Below are 23710 nucleotides of genomic sequence, written 5' to 3'. Positions count from 1 at the left end.
CTCCTGTACTCGGTTCTGAATCACAATGGAATAATGTAAAAAAAACCTGTTCTACGGAATTCCACGGACCTATTCGTATTATCTCTCCTGATATACGTCGGAATTATTGTGAAATCTCTGCTGCCTACTAATGCTGCCTAACTACTATTAATTAACCAGCTCTGCTGCCTAACTACTATTAAATAACGCTTCATATTTAAATAATGAAGGGATTTTCATTACTGATCTTAACATAACAAAAAAATTTATTTGATGTTTAAGATACAAGGTCTCGCAACAAAAGAATTGAAAAGATATTCCAAAATATAAAACTGATATTTAGCATATAATTATAATGTTCACAATATATAATTATGTTGCAATGAATCATATTAATCACAAAAAATAACTTACATATTTATCATAAATTAGCTTGTATAGCCGGCGTTGCTCGGGTTCATAATTTCTTCTAAGCCCTTCCAATTCTTTTTTAGAAAAATTGTCAGTAACTTAAAGTAAATTGTCAACGAACATAAATCTCCTTTGTATTTCTTCTTTTTGTATTATTTTAAAGGATATCATTATCGAATCTGACCAGTTCATCAATTTATTCGTATTCAAATATATATAAAATTTTTCTAATACACTGGTTTCTGACGACCGACTATTATCAACGTAATAATTTTACTTTAAATACATTTATACATTTGAACTTGAATTAACATATTTTGAGAAATCCCTGATGGTGGAGTAACGGCTTCGAAAGTACTCTGGTATATACTTTTAAAACCGTTGGTAAGTGAAACATTAATTTATACAATTGTATTATTACTAACGGTGGCAAATGCTTAGTTAAATAACCTAAAATAGTCGCCGTTCCAAACATGGCTTTTTTAATCATGTAATCAACATTCTTATGAGAAATTCCTGATGATAAAAAAGTACTTTTAAGTATCTTTATTTATCAAGTCTTTCACATTCTCCAATTTTATAGGCTTCATTTCTTTACATTTCCCTCCTTGTCAAAAAATAATTGCCTTCGTTTTACAGTATTCACTTACAATTATTATTAATATAAAAGCATTGTGCTAACATTGCCACTTAAATGTGTTTCAATTTTTATGAGTTAGAAAGGATGACAAGATAATCTTCAAATAACAAAATATTAACAACATTCTGTTCAAAAAATTATTTCTTATGGAAATAACAAGGGTGAAATATAGCCGTCCTGAAAAATGCCTTTTTTAGCTGAATTAAATCGCTATTTAAGGTTTTTTTTTTGAGTTAGAATTAGTAATCTTTTTTAAATATTTACTATTTTGTAATTTGCACCGATGCTGGATAATTTTTAAAATAACTTATTCTTATTTCCGGTATCAAATGCGCTTTTAAAAATAAACAAATACAGCGATTAACATTTTTGTCATTTACCTAAGTTTAATATTAATCAGGAGACTAAAAAGCAAAATATTATCAATGCATTTTGTATCATACCTAAATCCACTCTGCTTCTACGGCAAAATTTTCTTGTTTTCTACCACCGGGTCTGTCTCCTGATTAGAACAAATGTTAAGTACTTGACAATAGTTTTTATTAAGAGCGATCCCTCTCTAGTTAATAGGATCGGTTTTATTTCTTACCTTGATCACCTCATCTAGATAAATCTGATTTTGACACAGCATGACATCCTTGGACGCTTATTAAATTACATATATACATGTTTTGCTGCACTTCGTTTAAACTTATTTTATTTGAAAGTGTGATACGACCCTCCAAATGTTAATTTCGAACTTACTGTGTAATATATTCCGTTTGTATTATTGGATTGTTTGATGAATAATGAAAAATTAAAATGAAAGATAACATGAATGAAGAAATATATCTCAAAAAAAACGACAAGAAGATGATTATGAAGAAGAAAACGTTAAGAACAAGGGAAGAATAAACAAATTAAGAGAAGATGATAAATATAAAAAGGAAGAAAACGTTAAGACAAGGAAAGAAAAAAAAGATTAAGGGAGGATTATGTATATAAAGTGAGAAAAAATTTGAAAACAATGAGAACGTGAACACAAATTAAGATCGGAAGTATTATATCAAACCAAAGAGCGATTAAATGATTTGCAACAAAAACAAATAAACGAAATGATAATCAACTCCGACCTAGGGAGAATATTGTCTGACAATATCAGAGGAGTAATGAAGTAAAAAATAAGATCTTTTCCAGTTTATTAAAAATCGGGCATATGTGCCTCAGTGTGTGTGTGTGTGTGTGTGTGTGTGTGTGTGTGTGTGTGTGTGCGTGTGTTTTGTTCTTGTGAAGGTCTATTTTTCATTCACTCTGTAGTTAACTTTAATGTAGATAAAATTAAAAAGAAATTAAACTAGAAAATCCAAAAATAATACGATTCTAAATTAAAATTTTCAATTAACATTAAATAATAAAATGTTTCCCCAAATCTATTACTTATAAACATATGTAATAATACTTATTGAATTACATATTCATATTTCTAAGAGTACATAAAATTTTATTTTACTAATAACTTTTAATTTTTTTTTTTTTATTGTTATTGAATAATTATTTATTGAATTTTGTTTTACAAACACGGGTTAATAATTATTAATAAATTAATATATTTAAATTAAAAAAAAAGTTAAAGAAATAAATATAAAAAAATACTTACAAAAAGGAGATGAAGTGTGATTCAATCCAATGTTCCCCCCATATAAGATCCAAATATTTCATTAATTAAAAATTTATTTGGCTATAACCCTAGAACCAATGAAAATAAGTACCACTTCCATATATATAATTGAAAAGATCTCAATGAGGGCATCAAATTCTTTTCGGATTTTGGTATTTTTTGGATACTGTTGGTTCAGTCGATTGCAATAACTAGATGTTACAATAGTCCTAAATCCAAAATCTCAACATCCTTCGGCTAATTGTTTTTGAGTTATGCGAGATACATACGTATAGACGTCATGCCGAAACTAGTCAAAATGGATTCCGGAATGGTCAAAATGGAAATTTCCGTTGAAATCTGAAAACCGAAATTATTCGTGATCAAAGTACTAACTTTACTTCGTACAAGTAAATAAAAACTCGCAGTCGATTACATTACTAAACAAATGTAGGACATATTGCTCCAAATTCACCGTTATAATATTATAAATTTTATAGGATATTTCTAATGTAGGTAGGGCCTTACCTCGCTTGCAATAACAAGCACACTATGAAATTCCTTTGCCTTAATTAATTTTTAAAATATTAACTAGCCAATCTAATCTGAAGCCAAAATGCTAACAGGTATATCGACTGTTCAGCCGGTATTATTTTCTGTATTTTTCGGGTAAAATATTTTAAATTTTTGTATAATATTAAAATAAGATGTAAAATTACTTTATCTCACATTGTAAACGTGAAAGGAAAACATTTTTTTTTAAAGATTTTACTTTTAAAAAATGTTTTAATTACACCCTTTTTTGTTTAAAACTTTTTTAGTTAATAATAAAATAAACAAAAAATATCCTTATTTCTGTCTGCCATCTACGAACTACGTATAATAATCCTTTTATAGGTTTTACTGTTCTCATTCTTCTTCACAATCTCTGATTCTCCCAAATATTCTTCATTAAAACTATCCCTGCTTCCCTTCGCGCCTCTAAGTAGCTCGCCCCTCCTCATCTGTTACGACTCTCAAAAACTTCAAAATTTTAATTTTTTCTCTGTACCTCTACTGGCAAGAATTGTTTGTTCTTTAATGTCCACCTCTTCAATCTTCTTCATCGTTTTCTCCACGCAGTGTTTTTTAAGTAGTTGAAGATAGTTTTAGATTTCTTTCCTCAATCCAATCTGTATAAATATCCGAAGTAGTTGTGCCTCCTTTTTCTCATTGCATCTTCCATTTTATACATTCCTTCACTTTGAGTCGAAGAACTCGTCTCAATATTCTCTTCCCCACATTCTTAATCCATTTCATATGTCCAATATCATTCAGAGAATGAAATTTACTTGTAGTATGTCTGGTATCATTACTGTGTAATAATTACTTATTTAGAAGAGTTACAATTGAACCGTGGAAAATATTTCTCAAGATCATGGGATAGTTTCTGATATATTGTTTATCTTTGCAGCGTTAATTTAAGTTAATAATTAAATATAGTAAATATCGTTAAAAAAATAATACAATTACTTGTATAAATTTCAGGCTATTTAAATCTGAAAAATATAGTCGACATGAAAAATATCCAAATCTTCAAAATAGGTATTTATAACATATATGTGATATTTATAAATCTGTTCGTTGTTATCTATATTTTTATACATTATTGTTTAAATTATGGCATCGGCAGTAGACCTTGTAATCGAATAGTACTTTCTTAATTTTTAGGTATGCCCGCTGCGATGTAAATGTAAAAAATGTTCACATTATGTTTACAAAACAGGTTCACATTAAACAGATTTTAGAATTAGTACGTGTGTTTACGTCCAATCTGCTTAATTTAATTATGATTTTCAATTACATATTATAAACGAATTATACGAGGGATATCTATAAACTAAAGACCGCAGGGAAATTTATCTCCTTAAGGTTGGTGAACGTGTGTCGTTCATGGGCACACTAATAATGTACACACTGCATTGTTATTTGTAAGATGTCCCGTTGTAGTATCTTTGATTACGTGTGAGTAATTACGTTATAAAATGAATAGGAAAATCGATGTTGTCGCTGACTGTGAAATACGGGGTTATAAGTTTTTTAAACCAACAAAAGTTAAGCCGGTTGAAATTCATAAGCAGTTGGTTGCTGTGTACGGTAATAATGTAATGTATGAAAGAAATGTCCCAAGTGGTTTTGAAATAACGCAATTAATGCGCACGATGAAGAACATTCGGAGAGGTCCCAATAATCACCGAGGACTTTTGAAATGGGTCAATGATGAAATCACAAAACATCGTCTCTCAACGATTTCCGACCTGGCCCTTCTTTTTCCTAATGTTTCAAGAGCTGTTACCGGTCGCATTGTTGACGACAGTTTAGGCTTCAGAAAGATTTTTGCACGTCGGATGCCGCACATCTTAACGGAACGTCACAAAAAAATGCGAAAGGATCTGTTTGGAATTTTGATGCGGTATATAGAAAAAAGTGATGAGTTCCATAATTCAATTGTTACCGGCGATAAAATGTGGACTTCTTATTACTCGCCAGAGAGGAAACGGCAGTCAAGTGAATGGCGTCATCCTCAATCACCAACCAGATCGACAAAGGTAAAACCGTAGCCGTTTGGACACAAACTGATGGCCACAGTCTTTTGGGATCGGTTTGGCATACTGTTGATCCATTTCATGCCGCATGGAACGATTATAATTGCAGAAGCCTACATTGAAACCCTACATAAGTTACGGCTATTCAAAATCGGCGTCGTGGCGGCTGACCGACGGCATCATCTTGCTGCACGATAATGCACGTCCACACGTCCACATCTAGAATATTTGGATGGGAAATTTACGATCACCCACCATATAGGTCCAGACTTAGCTCCTTCTGTTCACCATTTGTTTGGAAAATTGAAAGAATTTTTGAGTGGTAAGCGATTCGCGGGTGACGATGAACTTAAAAATACTTTTAATCAGTGGGTAAATGGACTGGCAGCAGAAGAATACGACGAGGGTATATTAAAGCTGATGTATCGCTACGATAAATGTCTTAATTCATATGGCAATTATATAGAGAATTAGTAATAGGTATGAAGTTCAAGATAAATAAAACAAAATTATAAATTTTTAGAATAAATTTTTTTACAATAAGACGGTCTTTACTTTAAAGATATCCTTTCCTATAATTAAAATATTACAATAATATAAAATACATACATAAACGTTTTAGTGTATGTTTTGCTGTTTTAAGAACTTTCAATTTTTTTAATAATGGATAATTGACAGAAACATTAAGTTGAGGAAATATATTCGTTAACACGCCTTCACGGCCCAAAATGTTTCTTGCAAAACTTGTTTGAAACAAATTTTTGCAAGAAAAGCAAAAGTGAAAATTACGTGTCTTCATTAAACTAATAAAGGAAAACAAAGAAACGCTGTAAAGAGACCTTTATTGCACAGGTGATTCTGATTCCTTTACCATGAGCTAATGATCTCTGAATTCAAGAATTTGTTTCCGTTTAATTCTTAAGTTTTCTTGATTAATATTTTTCTTGAATTTCCATTAAAAAAAAATCGTTTAAATATTTTTATATGTTACTAATATATATAAGCATAGCCATACTTAACCTTGAATACTTAGAGTACATCATACTATGTGTCGGGTACTGCATCGTTATTCTGTAAAATTTCATTAGTAAAAAATTAAAATGACGAAAATAAAGAAAAAATATCATTATTTACAATATTATTAAAAAAATAATAGATAAATTATATTAAAAAATTTTTTATTTATTTAATGTCTGGATTAGCTAATTATTAGCTTTCTTTGTCTTTTTTAAGTAATTCTTTTAGTATCACTTGATTTCAAACCATTCCAAAAAAACCTCACACGTTAAGTAGTTTGTCAGTAACTTACAAGTTTGAGAGTCGAGTGGAAGCTTGTGTTGCGGTCGGACGTATTGTTGTGCGCTCTGTCTTATACTGTTTTTTTTTCGGATTAACGGTTTTATATCTGATTTTTGGAATTGGTAATCGACGGTGGAAAATTTTCGGAAGTGTTTTAATATAATTTGGTGATTTTTGGTTTCAGACTGACCTTTTTATTGAATTTTTTTTATCTGAGTAGCCTTATTGCTCTTGGCAATAAGGTTCATAGTTGACTGCTGGTCGCAGTGGTTAGTGTGAGTTAGTAGTGGTGTACCTTGAGTTGTTTTCAATTCGGGTGTAGCTTATCTGTAGTGGATGGCATAGACAATTGTAACTGGCATCTACTGATAATATTGTTTATTATTATTCAAGTGATATACTTTTGATATTGGAATTAATTTAATTAATTTCGGTTGTTGTTATCTCTTGAGATAAGATAGACTGCTGTAGCTTAGTTTATCAAGCTATCATTTATATATATATATATTTTTTTTTTTTTTTTTTTGGGGTATCAACGGATGCGGAATTGTCCCCTAAGTACAATTTCGAGACATGCGACGTCGTAGCTCCCTCCCATCTGAGGATACAGCCTCACAAGGGGCTGGACCCTCGAAGGGAGCAACTGGAAGGAGAGAGAGTGGCACAGTGTACACTGAAGGTATGGATACTACGGTGAGCACCCAGGAAAAGTATAAATCGAGGGAAACCGAGGGCAGAGTAGCCAAAAGACTTAGAGCGGGTTCTTCGGAGGAGAAAGAAACCCCTCCTACTCTTGAGGAAATTACCTACAAATTAGGTAATGCAATCACACAACTGAGACACATGACTGGCAAGGGGAGTCAAACTGCAATCAAAGCCCATGAAAGGGAACTTAAAGAAATATATGAAGACTTACAGACTGAGTGAAGAGAAAGCGGAGACATGTAATCAGACCACTCAGACTGAAGGTCATTATAACAGCGAGATGTCGGATATTTTGGATGTTGATCTATCAGACGAGCATTGATAGAGAGACTGCCCTCCAGATGGTCAAGGTGGGTGATGAACAGGATCACTCAGGTTAACGCAGCAAAACCTGGAGAGGGTAGTTGTCACTTTGTAGACTTGAATGGCATAAGACCAAACAGCATATATGCAGGAGCAACGCCTGGTGCAATGTTTCTTCAGGAATCAACGATACTCGAAGACAGTAAGGTCACAACTAATGGTACAAGATACACAGTCATCTATGACTCCAGTTGCGGGGATAAGGAAATGGCGTCACACGTACTTAAGGCATTAAGAAGAGTAGTGGGTAACTCTGAGTCTTCAGTTTTCGTGATACCAAATGGCCCTCCAGCCATTTTGATTAGGAAAATAGTAATATATATTTTAAGGAAGGGGAAGACCTTACCAAGGATGGTCCTCCCCAATCCAAGTGACAATGCGAGACCAAGATTCAGATCGGCGTCTGTAAGGCGAGGAACCCCACCGGTCGCCGAGAGTAAAACCATTGTTGTACAAGAACAAGGGAAAACATTCGTTGATCTATTAAAAACTATGAAAGAGAAAGTTAAAGTAGAGGAGGCTGGAGAAATTCTTTCTATAAGAAAGGGTAGAGATGAACAGCTAGAAGTTAGGGTAAGTGGAGTACAGAAGGCAGGGGAGTTTTCTGCAATGCTGACGGATAGAGCAGGGGATCTTCAGGTCGATATACGTAACAAGGGAGACCGTAGAACAGTTGTACACATTAAGGACATGCTTGGAGATACTACGGAAGGTGAGCTAAAAGAGGCAATTGAGAAGGTCCTAGGAACGGGTGAGAGATTTCAAATAACATCTATGAGAGACGCATACGGTAGTACCAAAAATGCTACAGTAATTACTACTCAACGCAGCGCAACAAAGTTAATAACAGCAAGACTGAGAGTAGGCTGGGTTTGCTGTAGGGCATATATCCGCATCGAAAACGAAAAATGTTACCGGTGCTGGAGCATGGGGCACGGTAAAAGAGAATGCAGGGGCCCAGACCGCACCAACTTATGTTTCAACTGTGGTAATACGGAGCATTTCATCAAAGACTGTAGGCATGCAATGAAGTGTCTCGATTGCAGAAGTACAGAACACAGAACCGGGAGTGTGAGCGGCAATAAACATAATGGTTAAAATATTATTAGGTAATAATAATAGAAGCCTACTATCAGGAGACCTGACGCTGGAAATAGCCACAAGATACAATGTCGACTTTCTGGTGTCTACGGAGCCTAATGTGTATTCGGCTGCCAGAGATAAATGGATACCCGACAGGAATGGGGCTGTGGCCATCAGAAGAATACTCGATAGAGTAGATTATAACTTGTACAGCAGAGAAGACGGAATAATAGCTATTGAATTAAGTGACACGATTATTGTGGGTACATACATCAGCCCCAATTGCACTATAGAGTTTTATCAAAACCAGATATTTAACCTACAGCAGATCATGACCAGATCGCGGAAAAGAGTGGTAGTGCTTGGAGATTTTAATTGTAAAACTACTGTAGCGGGTGCCAATTCTACAAATGCTAGAGGTAGAATTCTTGAGGACTTGTTGGAGGTTACGGGTGCGTGCTGTATAAATGATGGGGCTCCTACATACAGCGCAAGAGGTCACCAATCAACAATAGACCTGGTAATTGTGGATAGTAGGTTTAGAGCAGATACAGTCGAGTTTGCTGTCCTTACCGAAGAAACTGGTAGTGATCACAAGGCCGTATTGGCTAACATCAGAGATTGTCCAAGGCGGGTAAGGCAGGATAATATTATCTCTAGATTAACGGATTTCCAGATACACCGGGTGTCAAATAATGCGGCAAATAGGATTAGGAATTATGAAAACATAGAACCGGAGAAATTTCAAGAAATAATCAAAGAGGAAATTGCTAACATACCGCAGTCCGGTAATAGATATCATCCGGTGTACTGGTGGACTAGAGAAATCGAAGACCAAAGGAAAATCATGCAGCGTCACAAAAGAACTGCTCAGAGGTCACGAGCAAGGAATAGTAACGATGAAGAAAGTCGACGTGCTGCCCAAGACTATAGACAGGCCAAGAAAAAGCTTAACTTTCTCATTAAGCAATCTAAGCGAAATAAATGGCAAGAGCTCTGTAACGAACTTGACACTGACCCTTGGGGGAAAGCTTTTAAGATAATTACCAAAAGGTAAAAACCAATATTTGTGTTGCTATTTGTACATTTCCAGTAGTACTTGTAATGCTTTCCAATGATTGACACTTTCGAGGTTCCCTTATAGAGAAATCTATAAATTTCTTCAGTTAAATTGTTATAAACAAATGTTCTACTTGATTATTAACGTACACAGACCTCGAGCTCACTGAAAATAGTTAGTGCATCTTTCGGCAGAATAGAGTATGAATTTTGTTTACGGTAATATAATTTTAGATTAGTGTGCGCATTATTTTATATTATGTTTTTATCACTTTTTTATTTTAGTAATCTGACTTCAATTTTAAAGTACGAAGAATCTCAATCTATTACAAAATAAGCTAATAAAATATACTTATGTAGTGGTAGCAACATAGTGGAAGTTTTATTTTAATAAGAAAAATTCTCTCTTCTTTTGAACGCGATTGATGGATATGTAAAAATAGCAAAAATATGTTTATTATTGTGCTTATTTTGTAAATAATCATTTTATATATATATATATATATATATATATATATATGTAATATATTTAAGATCACCTTTTTTAGATTACTATCGATCAGTATTAATTAATTAAATATTCATTTTTTATCATACAGTTGTAATAAAGCTGAGGGGAAAAATGGATTTCTAGGGTAAGTATTCAATGAGAGGTAGTTAATTTAATTTATATTTTAAAGACACATGCACAAATAAGTTTTTAAATCTGTTATTTACTAAACAAAATGTTAACGGTTAGATACACATTTAAAACATGAAATCCATCTCTGTATAAAAACGATATGTCATATTTTATCGCGACTAACATTCAGCTCAAAATCAATTACAAAAATGAGAGAACGATTTAAAGCACCTGTTCTTAATTTTCAATGTCCAACCCTCATTTCTTTATTCATTACTTTTCCGCAAACTAAAGATAAATATTGCTTATTGTCAAACTATTTAAATTTGATAAAACTTCCGTAAATTTGTCCTCATCATTTATAATATTTTGAAGTAAATTTAATAAATTTCTCCTTCCAAAATTTTTCTCATTAAAATATTTATATCTTCCGGACGAATATTTTAAATCGTGAGTATAGATAACGGTTATTAGCTGTCTCAAGGATCTTTAATCGATTTACCTTACCGCTGAATAATTCGATTTAGAGAAACGATCCAGAAATAACACTCATTTGAAAATGACGATTTTAGTTGATCTAATGCTCTGCATAATTAAAATTCCATACCTGACAAGATAAGTAAAACATATTTTAATAATGCGGTTTGGCATATTAAACTGTGCACACAGATATGGATAATTCTTGCAAAAAACAACATTTTTATGTTATTATAAAATGATTTTAAACGTTTGGATCGGTTCTTAAGGAACAATCTTTTTTTCGCATTCATTTCGAATTTTTTCAATTTTTTTCATAAATTTTTTCTTATTGATTCCACAGAAAACTATATCACCAATCGTTGTTCTCGTGGATAAAGTTGGTTGATTCTTTACCTTTCACTAGTTATTCAACTATCTATGATTCAAAGTCCCGCAATCAATATTAGTCAAAAAAATCTCAACATCTGATATATATATAGGTTTAGCATGGTTTTAAACAGTCCCGTTCGAAATCACCCCAGATTATTTTTACTGTTTCGGTTTCACTACACTCAATTTTTATTAAAAGTTTGGCCTGATGGTATAAACTAACCATAAGATTTGTCATTTTACGCTCACGCCTAAGTTAAATAATTTTTCCTCTCATTTTTATGAGCTATCGAAGCGAAACGAGTATAAAAACAAGAAAGAGGTTAATTAATTCTTGTTTTTAACCCTCATACGTGAATTTACGTGCACATTTGTATACTTACGAACCACTTTTATCGATATTGCACCTTCGATTTCTTCTGGCATCCGCCTGCAACTCCGGTTTTGTTACACTCCTCGGTTGTCATAAATAATCTATTAGACGAATGGTTGTAAAATTTTTTTATTTGATTTATCGTGGCAAAACCTGGCAATAATTCAGATTTCTATACGGTATTTATTATTTAAAAGAATCATTTTTATTTTTAATGGTTCATAAATAATTTAAATAAATAAAACTTTATTATTTAGTAAATAAATGAATACTGAGATCTGAATTAAGAGAGCATTAAAAGATTTTAATGGCAGAAAGGCTCCTGGAATAGAAGAATACGTGTAGAATTACTGCGCAGTGCAGGTGAGGAAGAGATTGATAGATTATTACTGGTGTGTAATATTCACAAAAAAAGGGGAAGTTCTGTCAGACTTCAAAAAGAGTGTTATAATCATTATACCAAAGGAAGCAGGAGCAGACAAATGTGAAGAATACAGAACAATTAGCTTAACTGTACAGAAGAATTGTCTGTACAGAAGAATTGAAAGAAGAGTAAAAAAATGTTAGGAGAAGATCAATTTTGTTTCAGGAAAAGTATAGGGACAAGGGAAGCAATTTTAGGCATCAGATTAATAGTAGAAGGAATATTAAAGAAAAACAAACCGACATACTTGACATTTATAGACCTAGAAAATGCATTCGATAACGTAGAATGGAATAAATTTTCAGCATTCTAAAAAAAATTAGGGTTCAAATTCAGAGAGAGAAGAACAATTGCCAACATTTACAGGAACCAAACAGCAACAGTAATAATTGAAGAACATAAGAAAGAAGCCGTAATAAGAAAGGGAGTCCGACAAGTATGTTCCCTATCCCTGTTACTTTTTAATTTTTACATAGAACTAGCAGTTAATGACGTTAAAGGACAATTTAGATTCGGAGTAACAGTACAGGGTGAAAAGATAAAGATGCTACGATTTGCTGATGATATAGTAATTCTAGCTGAAACTAAAAAGGATTTAGAAGAAACAATGAACCGCCTGGATGATGTCCTACCCAAGAACTACCGCATGAAAATGAACAAGAACAAAACGAAAGTAATGAAATGTAAGAAATAACGAAGATGGACCACTGAATGTGAAAACAGGAGGAAAAAAGATTATGGAGATAGAAGAATTTTGTTATTAGGGAAGTAGAATTATTAAAGATGAACTAAGCAGGAGCGATATAAAATGCCGAATAGCAGAGGCTAAACGAGCCTTCAGGCAGAAATATAATATGTTTACTTGAAAAACTAATTTTAATATCAGGAAAAGATTTTTGAAATTATACGTTTGGAGTGTCGCTTTATATGGAAGTGAAACTTGGATGATCGGAGTACCTTAGAAGAAAAGATTCGAAGCTTTTGAAATGCGATGCTATAGGACAATGTTAAAAATCAAATGGGTGGATAAAGTGACAAATGAAGAGGTATTGCGGCAAATAGATGAAGAAAGAAGCGATTGGAAAAAATAAAGCTAAAAAAAGAGACAGACTTACAGCCACATATTAAGCCATCCTGGAATAGTCGCTTTAATAATGTAGGGACAGGTAGAAGCAAAAAATTCTTCAGGCAGGCAACGTTTGGAATATGTAAAACAAATTGTTAGGGATGTAGGATGTAGGGGTATACCGAAATGAAACGACTAGCACTAGATAGGGAATCTTGGAAAGCTGCATTAAACCAGTCAAACGACTGAAGACAAAAAAAAATAAGTAAATGAATAAAATAACGTCGTGGAAAGTGCTTTAAAAAATTCAATCCTTCCGACAATGTAGCTCAACATATGTACTGTCTAGCTGAATGACGAGCTGATGAGCAACTCCAATTGAGAAAAATAATTAAAATGCGTTGTCTTTGTTAAAAAAATTATATACAATCATAATATGTAATTTAAAATAAACAAATAAAATAAATTAAATCAATTAGTAAAACGTACTTTAAAATAAAAGCATTCTACGAAATTTTATATAATGGATAGTAATGTAATGAATTAAGGTACAACTTTTTTTATAAAGTCATTACAACTTTTACCAACTGCCATCTAATCTCAATATTAGGATTTTTATTTACATTTGTCTACTTACTGCAATGTAATAATGATTTTTCCTGATTCTTATGTATATTTTTACAAGCATGAACTACTAAGTTTTTAAAGATTTCTTGTTGAAATAGCAGCTAATTTTTCAAAGCCGATAGTCAAAAAACTAATAGCGTCATACAGTTAGCTTCTCTTGCAACTGAAGTTAAGCAGATTAATAAAGTTACCCATCTTAAATTGATAATCATAAATTACAATAACCGAAAATGTATTATTCAAACTACATTGCGGCTTTCTTCAGACATTTCTAAGATATAAGAAAGGGGTCTCATGTCCTTGTTTGGTGCCCATGAATGTGAATGATATTTAGTATTGTAACACGACAGGTATAATGGACCTAAACAACGGATTCCTACCAATTAAGAAAAAAATATAATAATGGGAGGAATCCTAAAAAGAGGTAAAAGAATTCCTTTTACTAAAGGTAACAGTTTGTTTAGCAACCGTCTTTTGTAATACTGCCCATCGATACACCTAAATAGATGTTCCATTAGAAGAGTTACCGGACTCAGGTTATGAATTCATGGGAACGAAAGGGCTCGGGGGATCATTCTCACTTTTCGATGTGGGTCCGGTCCGGTAGGTAAAGAGGGTAGGAGTATAAATACTCCGGGGAAGACGTTGAAGTCAGTCTAAGCGAGATGCTATGATATCAGTCTGCGAGATGAAGTTCTGCGAAATCAATCTAAGCGAGACTATAGTGTCCGTCTGTGGGATGAGAGTCTGCGGGATGTGAGTTCTGCGAGATGCGAGTCACGAAGAGAGTCTGCGAGAGAGTGCTACGATAGAAGAATTATGCGTGTTCGACGCGATAAAGTTGACGTAAAAAGTAATTCCAGTACACGAAAACTAGAGATAGTTCGATGAGATACTGAAATACTATAAGCTAAAGAGGTAATGTAGTAAATTTCATTCAGAAATTGTTAGGGTATTTTTACTGGTGAGCAGCAAAGGTGTTTGCGGTAAAAAAACTTTATACCTGTCTTATGTTCTATTGTTGTTAATACAAAACTAATGGTTAAAAAAGTTAAGACTAGCGGTTATGCTAATGTTTATTTGTCAATAGAAATAAATTCTGCTTTTAATTATTTATGTACCTGTAAATAAATCCTGACTATTACTTTAAATTCTGTTTTGTATGTAATCACTGCCTATTAATATAATAATAATAATAATTTTTTTTTTTTTTTATTTTTTATTTGCTTTGTTTGTGCAACAGAACAGTTACAAAACCTTTGTATGCTGCACAATATTACATAAAGTCACAAAAGAACAGCCACAAGTCAGCAACCAACATATAAATTAAAAATACAATATTCAAAACACAATAATAATAATAATAATAATAACAATTATACGGTCAAATACCAAAAATAATTAGAACTTTAAAATCGGTAGCTACGGAGTGATAATAAAAACACATAGATGAAAACATACAAAAACAAAAACACAATATTACTAATACATTCCAAATAAAACAAGTTATAAGCAATAATCCTTAAAAAAACAACAATAATTTTAAAATCATGAAAGTGAGCATTACACCAAGGACAATGTGATTCATCGCCACGTAATCCTCTCAAATTTTTAATGAATGTTGCCTCATCTTCCCAAAAGCTTAGCTTATCCTGGAACTCCACTGCAACACTGGTACACCGCTCAATCGGAGACACGGTGGAATCAACCGGCGTCACAAATTGCCTAAAAGACCTCACTGACCTGGCCTGGTTCCGCAAGACAACATGATAACGCGTCGGAAGTTTATTGTGCAGAGCTTTATAAAAGAAACCCAAGTCAAATAATAATAATAATAATAATAATATGTGCCCTGAGGTAGTTAATCCCCACGTCCAGAACACAACATCTACGTTCCACGTCCAGAGCGGCAACAGCTGTACTCACGTACATTACATATAGCTGGCTAACGGGTTCCGAATGTTGTTTCTCGGATATACTTTTTTCGGCCGATTTTCAACTACAGACCGAATTACAGGACTGGATTTCGCGACCACCTGCAGATACGAAATTCTTAATGATTATGGAAATGGATTGATACTACCTTTAGAGCTGGCAATGTGGCGGCCACGGTCGAAGTTATTTGCAGGTGTAACGGAGACCTTTCGTTGTCCACATGCCCCCGTGATGGCAAGCATGTAGTTAAGATGCCCATGTTGTTCGGGGCATGGGAGCCCTGAAACCCTCGGTGTGTAAGGGCCTGGAGTCAGTGCAGAGACTGCGCTGCTGTTTCTAATCCTGCTCCAGTTGCTGTTGATTGAGAATGCAATCATCAACAAACGTGCACCTACCTTGGCTGGCTTAATTGAGAGGATAATTGTTAAGCCAAAAATAATTGTACAGCCTCCTGAAGACACATCTCCAAAACAGAAAGTCACTCCAGTACAGAATGCTGCAGTCACTGTCTGCAGCATATACATGCCGAATTTTGATTGGAATAAGGATGACATAGAAAGACTAATTTCTGAGCTACTCCCACCTGTTTTACTGGTGGGTGACTTTAATGCTCATAATTCTCTTTGGGGATCGGATCGAGTAGATACCCGCGGAAGAGATCTGGAAAGGTTCCTGATGAATTCAGAACTAATTATTTTAAACGATGGATCAGGAACCTTTTTCAATGCCAGAGATGGATCGACGTCCTGTATAGATCTTGCACTTATAAGCGGATCGATAGCACCGAGGTATAGCTTCCTTGTCTTAGACGATTTGCATGGAAGCAATCATTTCCCGGTACAAATTGTAACTGATGTTACAAGAAAAACATATCCCATCTCTAAAAGATGGTTGTTTGAAAAGGCAGATTAGATCACAGCTAGAACTTCACACTTCACAGCTAGAACAATACTCACTGAAACAACTGGGGTTATCAGGGACGATGTCAACGCTATAACAAATACGATACTTGAGTCGGCATCGAGATACATTCCCAAAACATCTGGGAAACTTACGAAACAACCCGTTCTATGGTGGAACGAAGAAATAAGTGAAGCTATTAAAAGAAAGAAAAGATCATATAATCCCTTCAAGAAACGTCCAACCCTACAAAATCTTATTGCCTTTAAAAAATACAGGGCGTATGCAAAACGTCTCATGATTGACTCGAAGAAACGATCCTGGCAGCAATACGTGTCATCCATCCACAGAACCACTACTGCGTCAGTTGTTTGGAGGAAAGTGAAGGCGATCTGTGGGCGTAAACATTTTGCGCCCATAACTAACCTTCAAGATGAAGATGGAATAAAAGACACTCCAAACGAAATCTCAGAGCTATTATCCAATCACTTCGAGAAGGCCAGCAAAACGGCCAACTACGAGGAAGGTTTTCGAACCAAAAAATTTCGAACTCGAAGGTCTACTAAATTTTAGAACTGAGTATAATTACTCATATAATGTACCATTTAAAATGGAAGAATTCGTGAAAGCGTTGGAAAAAGCAGGTAACACAGCTGCTGGTCCGGATGAAATCTATTAAAATATGATCAGGCAGCTGAATACCACTGCAAAACGCAGATTATTAGAACTTTATAATCAAATATGGCGGGATGGAATGTACCCGCAGCAGTGGAAAAAAGCTCATGTTGTTCCAGTACCAAATAAAAATAAAAATTTAACAGATCCCAATAGCTACCGTCCTATTTCCTTGACGTGTACTATGGGAAAAATACTGGAAAAAATGATCAATAATCGACTCGTCTGGGTTTTAGAAAAAGAAAACCTGATATCACCATATCAAGCAGGTTTTCGACAGTACCATTCCACCACCGATCAAATGATCAACTTAGAGAACATTATATATAACAGCTTTATTACAAGGAAACATTGTGTTGGAGTCTTCTTCGATCTTCAGAAGGCTTTCGATATGACCTGGCGTTATGGAGTAATGCTCCAGATATATGACTGGGGCATTCGTGGCAATCTGCCAGTACTGCTCAGCAACTATATGAATGACCGTACCTTCCAAGTACGCGTCAACAATGAATAATCATCTGCAAGAATCTTGGAAAATGGCATACCGCAGGGTTCCCGTTGAGCGGTACCTTGTTTATGATCGCCATTAACAAATTGATATTAGCCATTCCAGTGGAAATCAGCAAAAGCGTCTATGTTGAGGATTTGGCAATTGTGTATGCCAGCAACAAGACTGCTATGGTGAAATACAATCTGCAACGGGCGATTGACGCTTTAAATGAAGTTGCGAGGAATAATGGATTCCAATTTTCACCAGAAAAAACGTGCAGTGTACACTTCTGCAGGAAGAGAATTTCTCATCAAAGTCCTACGTTGAGGAATGAAGAATTGGCAATGATCCAATACAATACAAAGAGAATGTGAAATTTTTAGGACTAGTATTGGATAAATCCCTTACGTGGGGATTACATATACAGGACTTGAGTGATTGATACAAAAAAGCCCTAAACATTATAAAATGTTTATCGAACATTAACTGGGGCTCAGATAAAGAGATATTATTGAGATAGTATAAAGCATTGGTTCAATCTAAACTAGACTACGGATGTATCGTATATTCATCAGCTAGAAAGTCGCATTTAAGAAAGTTAGACGTAGTTCATAATAGCGGAATAAGATATGCAACAGGCCCTTTCCGCACAAGTCCGGCGAATAGCCTAATTTCCGAAGCCGGAATAACGCCACTACATTATAGAAGAGAGATCCTTTAGTTAAGATATGCAGCAAATGTATGGGCTTTCCCTGCTCATATAAATAATAAATTGTTTACGAATTATATTATGGCTGCATTATATGAACATCGTGTTACCTATTCCAGACCAGCCGGAATTAGGTACCACGAATTAAGAAGGAAATACGAAATTGCTATACGAGAGACACTATCAATTTCCACAAGAGAAATACCGCCATGGCTCTTGCTAGAGGTAAATACTAGGTTGGATCTCTCTCAGGGAGAAATAAAAAAGAAACCAGCAGTTATTATCCAACAGGAATTTTTGGCAACAGTCAGTAGTTAAGAAGAACATATTAGAATTTATACTGACGGTCCTAAAACCGAACATGGTGTTGGATGCTCCATATATATAAATGTAGAAGCCCATTATTGGAAACTGCCAGATATGGCCAGTGTCTACACGGCAAAACTTACTGCCATTCAGTAAGCTCTTCGATACATAGAACATTATTGCGAAGAGAGAGTGCTAATATGTTTCTTCTCTTCGATTCTCTTAGTGCACTTATTGCAATTCGGAACAAGAACATTAAGGATGTCCTAATTGCAAACATCCTGTCCATTTTATACGTTCTAAATCAACGAGGACAGCCTCGCTTCATGAACTTCAACACCTTGATCTCTTTCGACTCTGAAATGAGCCGTAAGGTCGATCGGAGGCACTCCTGATAAAACGCATAACGCCTCATAGGAGACTGTCCTGTACGCCGAAACCACGCCAAGCAACAGTCTCCTATGGGTCCTAACTAAGCGTGCCAAGTTCTTCTTTATCCGTACTGAAGGCCACCATACCGGGACAGCATATAATATCGACGACATAACCAAGGACGCAACAACCCTCCTTTTAAACGCTTTAGGTGCTCTTTGAGAAGTCATAATATTATTTAGAGATTTAGTCATCTTATCAGCCCTATTGTAAACCTCATGTATGTGTTCCGTAAATGCACCATTTCTCTGAAAGGTGACCACCAAGTACTTTAATCTATCTGTTTCTGCTATTACTTGTTCATTTACCTTGATATTTAGCCGTTCGATGATCCTTCTGCCAGTAAATGTAATAAAATTACATTTACCAGTATTTAGCATTAGATTCTTTTCACATAGCCAAGCATTTATTATCTGCAATGCCAAATTGGCCTTTTCTTGTGCCTCCAATTCATGCCTGTCACTCGCAAAGACCACCAAATCGTTGGCATAGGCCATAACTTCAACCCCAGCAGGATAGTCTAGATTTAAGATCTCATCAAACGTTAAGACCCATAATAATGGGCCTAAAACTGAGCCCTGGGGCACTCCACCATGTATATCTATCTCCATTTCTCCTTCTTGCGTTGCCACCTTGCATGTTCTATCAGAGAGGTATCTCATTACTTGCCTCCTCAAATATGGACTAACATTTTTTGCTAATAGCGCTCTATGTATATGGCTCCATTTAATGGAGCCAAACGCATTCTTGATATCCAATGAGACAAGCAGTGGAACACCCCTCGTCCTCCAGGTGCCGCGTCTTAAATCTGTCATCCAGGAGACTACTTTCTTGGCGGCCATCACTGTGGAGCGACCTTTCCAAAACCCATATTGCTTTTGGCTAATCCTTGCTCAATTTCTCCAATAATCCTTGTGGCAAGCATCTTCTCGATCACCTTGCTCATATTATTTAAAAGGCTTGACGGCCTGTATCGAACTTTTTCTTGTTCCTTTCCACCCTTGGGGAGAAAAACAACTCATGCTTCTCTCCAGCACCGCTGATAGCAGTCATTCTCTAGCCCATGGCTGGCAATGTCCGTCATTTCCCAAGGCCGTTTTTTAAAAAGTCCTTTAAGTATAGCAGCTGGAATTCTGTCTACCCCGGGGCTTTTTTTATTGCCAAGCTGGCCAATGGCACAATTCAGTTCGGCAGGTGTAAATCTCCTGAGCTCAAAATCAGGTAAGGTGATAATCGCTTCTTCTTCGCATGGAAATAACTCGTTGAACTGGACCCTGGCGTGATGGTCGCTCGATATTGGTAAACGCCTGCCGAACTTCTTCGTGACGATTTTGTATGCCTGGCCCCAGGGATCATTGTCCAACTCCTCGCAGAGTCTGCCCCAATGATCCCTTTTGGCTCTCTTGATAGACCTATTAAGCTGACGTATTGCCTCTAACTAACATTTGACTGCGGTGTCATATTCAGAGCCGCCTTTGATCCTTAGTCTTTGCTTTTTCCTCCTAGCTTGTTGTAGAGTATTGCGAAAGCACGCTATCTCATTGGACCACCAGTATACTTGTCTTCTACTCCTGGTGGCCCTTATCTCCCTGTCCATCTCTTGTTGAATAATTGATGTGAGAGTATCAGGTGTCAATTCAATTATAGTGCTAAGTCTTTGTGACACTTTATCGACTATTTTATCAACCTGGCGAGCCGTGGGTCTAATCACGATAGGTCTTTCTACTGCAGTATGAGTGCCATCTCTTATGACCAATTGTAATAAAAATGGTCACTAGCGATATCATTGTCCAGGACTGTTAATTCACACTGATCCCTCAACCATCTGTTGTCAATGATGACTAGATCAAGTATCGAGTAATGACCCCGAGCCTCATAGTCGGCGTGCCATCATTTATACAGTGACCATCAATCGATTCCACAAACTCTTCAATTAATTCACCGCGTCTATTCTGTGCGAGAAGCCAGCTAAACATTTTTACAATTGAAGTCTCCCAACAAAACAAACTTCTTATCCTGCCTAGACAGAATTCTATAAATGCTATCCAAAAAATAATAATGCCTTGAGGTAGGTAATCCCCACGTCCGGAACACAACATCTATGTTCCACTTCCAGGGTGGAAACAGCTGTACTTAAGTACAATACATATAGTTGGCTAACGGGGCTCCGAGTAAATTCCTCGGATATGCTTTTCTTTTGACCTGATTCCACCTTCAGGTCCACACATGGTTTGGATTTTTCGGCTACCTGCAGGATATGAACAATTAAATGATTAGGAAGTGGACACATACTAAACTTAGAGCTGGAAATGTGGCGGCCAAGGTCAATGTTATTGCTGGTGTAACGGAGACCCTTCCGTTGTCCACATGCCCCCTGCGATGGCAAGCATGTAGCAATGGTGTCCATGTATGTCGTTGAATGGGAGCTCTGAAAGCTTCGGTAAGTAGGAGCCTGGAGTCACTGCAGAGACTGCGCATCCGCTCTCTGCCAGGACATATGCCGGTTCCACCGGAGTACCAGATCGGACCTCCAAGGTCAGAGCCCTGGAGTGGGGGTGTACCCCGGCGGCTAGCCTTGCTACAGAAGGGATAAATGTTCATGAATATTCCTGAACAAACCAACGTGGCAGAGGGTGCACGTTAACACCCTCGTTTAGAAACCACCGATTCGCCACAAGCGAAGAGGAAAAAAAGTAAGGAGAGGGATAAGATGAGAAAAGATGCTGATAAAATCAGTAAACATTTAAGAAGAGCTTTGTTTGGAAATAATGTTCCCAAACCAAGATTTTTGATCATTACGAAAGAGAATGGTAACTTCCAAAAGGTAAGACCATTCTTAATTTGATAGAGAGATTAAAATTGTGCTGGTCGTCCTGTCAAGGAAATCCGTAAGACGTTTAATGGATTACATGTCGAAACTATCAACGACATGCAAAGCCAGAAAGTCCAGGCGTTGAAGAAGATCGGTGAATTTGCGGTTACTGTCCAACCGGATAGTACACTTAATACACCCAGAGGAGTTGTTGTTTGCCGTGATCTTTTTAACTGTACTGAAGAAGAAATAGTGCAGGAAATGTCTAATCAGGGAGTGACACATTGTCGCAGACTTACTATGAGACGAAATGGTGAGATTCTTCCTTCAGCCTCGCATGTTGACATTTAATAGGCCGAATCTTCCTGAAAAGGTACGAGCTGGCATCCATCGGCTTGATGTACGGGCATTTATTCCGCAGCCGATGGGATGTTTTAAGAGTCAACGTTTCGGACACACTGCAGCTAGATGTGAAGCGCAGGAAATTTGCATATGCGGAATGAAGATACATGAGGGTGATTCATGTAAAGACCCTCCAGTATGCATTAATTGTAAAGGGCACCATAACTGTCGATCTAGGAACTGCCCAGTATACAAATCAGAAACAGCCATTCAGGAAGTTAAAACGCTTCAAAAAGTCAGCTACCCTGAAGCGAAAAAGATTGTCAATCTACGTACACCTAGACCATCGACTACATACGCAGAAGGAGCTGCTGCTCCCCCCACATCTAAAATCAACGTGGAGCAGTTGCTTAATACGATGGCACCAAGTCTCGCGACAATGAGAGAAAGAATCATTGATTCCAAGATCGAGTCGACTCATCAGAAACAACAAAGTAAACATGAGAAGGCTCATTCCCGGACTGACGTCGGTGACATAAGACCCGTACCAGCGAAGTTTAAAAAACCGGCAAAATCTTCGATTATAATGCCATCAATTGATAGCATTTTTGATGGTAATGAAGAAAAGTCTTGATTTATCCGACAAAGATCAAAAGATCACTCCGATGACGAGTCATATAGCTAAGGATACTGTAACAAGAGTACAGGAAAAATCTGCGTTAACCAAAATTGAGGTGCAAGTAACTATCAAAAAAGCACCAGACACAGACGATAATAAAACTGTACGTACAGAGGCCCCAAAAGCTCAGAGAACAACTGGCGAGAGCATCTGTATCAGCCGGCCCAAGCACAGCCTTAGATATTGAATCAAGTTCATCAGCCGCCGAAAGTGCATCGCTTGCGAGTTTAGATTCAATTGCAACAATGCTCACAGCACTATTGAGCTTTCGTCACCTGATGTAAGCCGGCGAACGTCATTGGCGTCAGAAAGAGAAGACGATGCCATGTCCGAAGCCTCAGACACACTGTTATCGGAATTTGAGGCCGTTCGCAGAATGGAAAAACACAAGAAAGGATGGCCGAAAGGAAAGCCTAGGCGGTAATTTGTTGGATTTGAAATTGAAGATTTTGAAATTTTGAACATTATTTTTTCATGAAAATATGAATTAACGAACCTTTTTTTTCTTTTTTTTTAAGTGGGATGGGGCTAATGACCAAAGTAGTCGATGCCCCTACAAACCTCAAAAAAATAATAATAATAATGCCCTGAGGTACATAATCCCCACGTCCGGAACACAACATCTATGTTCCGCGTCCAGGGCGGCAACAGCTGTGCTTACGTACATTACATATAGCTGGCTAACGGGGTTCCGAGTAAATTCCTCGGT

The 23710-nt window shown here is 36.0% G+C and overlaps 1 protein-coding gene across 17 annotated transcripts in view; it reads left to right on the top strand.

The window, feature by feature from the left end:
* The window catches only part of LOC142333432 (uncharacterized), a 115822-nt gene that overhangs the window by 2516 nt on the left and 89596 nt on the right, over positions 1-23710 (top strand). For all 17 annotated transcript variants that reach the window (XM_075380520.1, XM_075380523.1, XM_075380513.1 and 14 more), the window contains exons 2-3: positions 4194-4250; positions 10360-10395. In XM_075380520.1, coding sequence (XP_075236635.1) covers positions 4194-4250; positions 10360-10395 — 93 coding nt within the window. The remainder of the gene's footprint in view (positions 1-4193; positions 4251-10359; positions 10396-23710) is intronic.

Source organism: Lycorma delicatula, chromosome 12 (assembly GCF_047948215.1).
Source record: "Lycorma delicatula isolate Av1 chromosome 12, ASM4794821v1, whole genome shotgun sequence".
Taxonomy (NCBI): Eukaryota; Metazoa; Arthropoda; class Insecta; order Hemiptera; family Fulgoridae; genus Lycorma; species Lycorma delicatula.
This window is presented reverse-complemented; position numbering and strand designations above follow the sequence as displayed.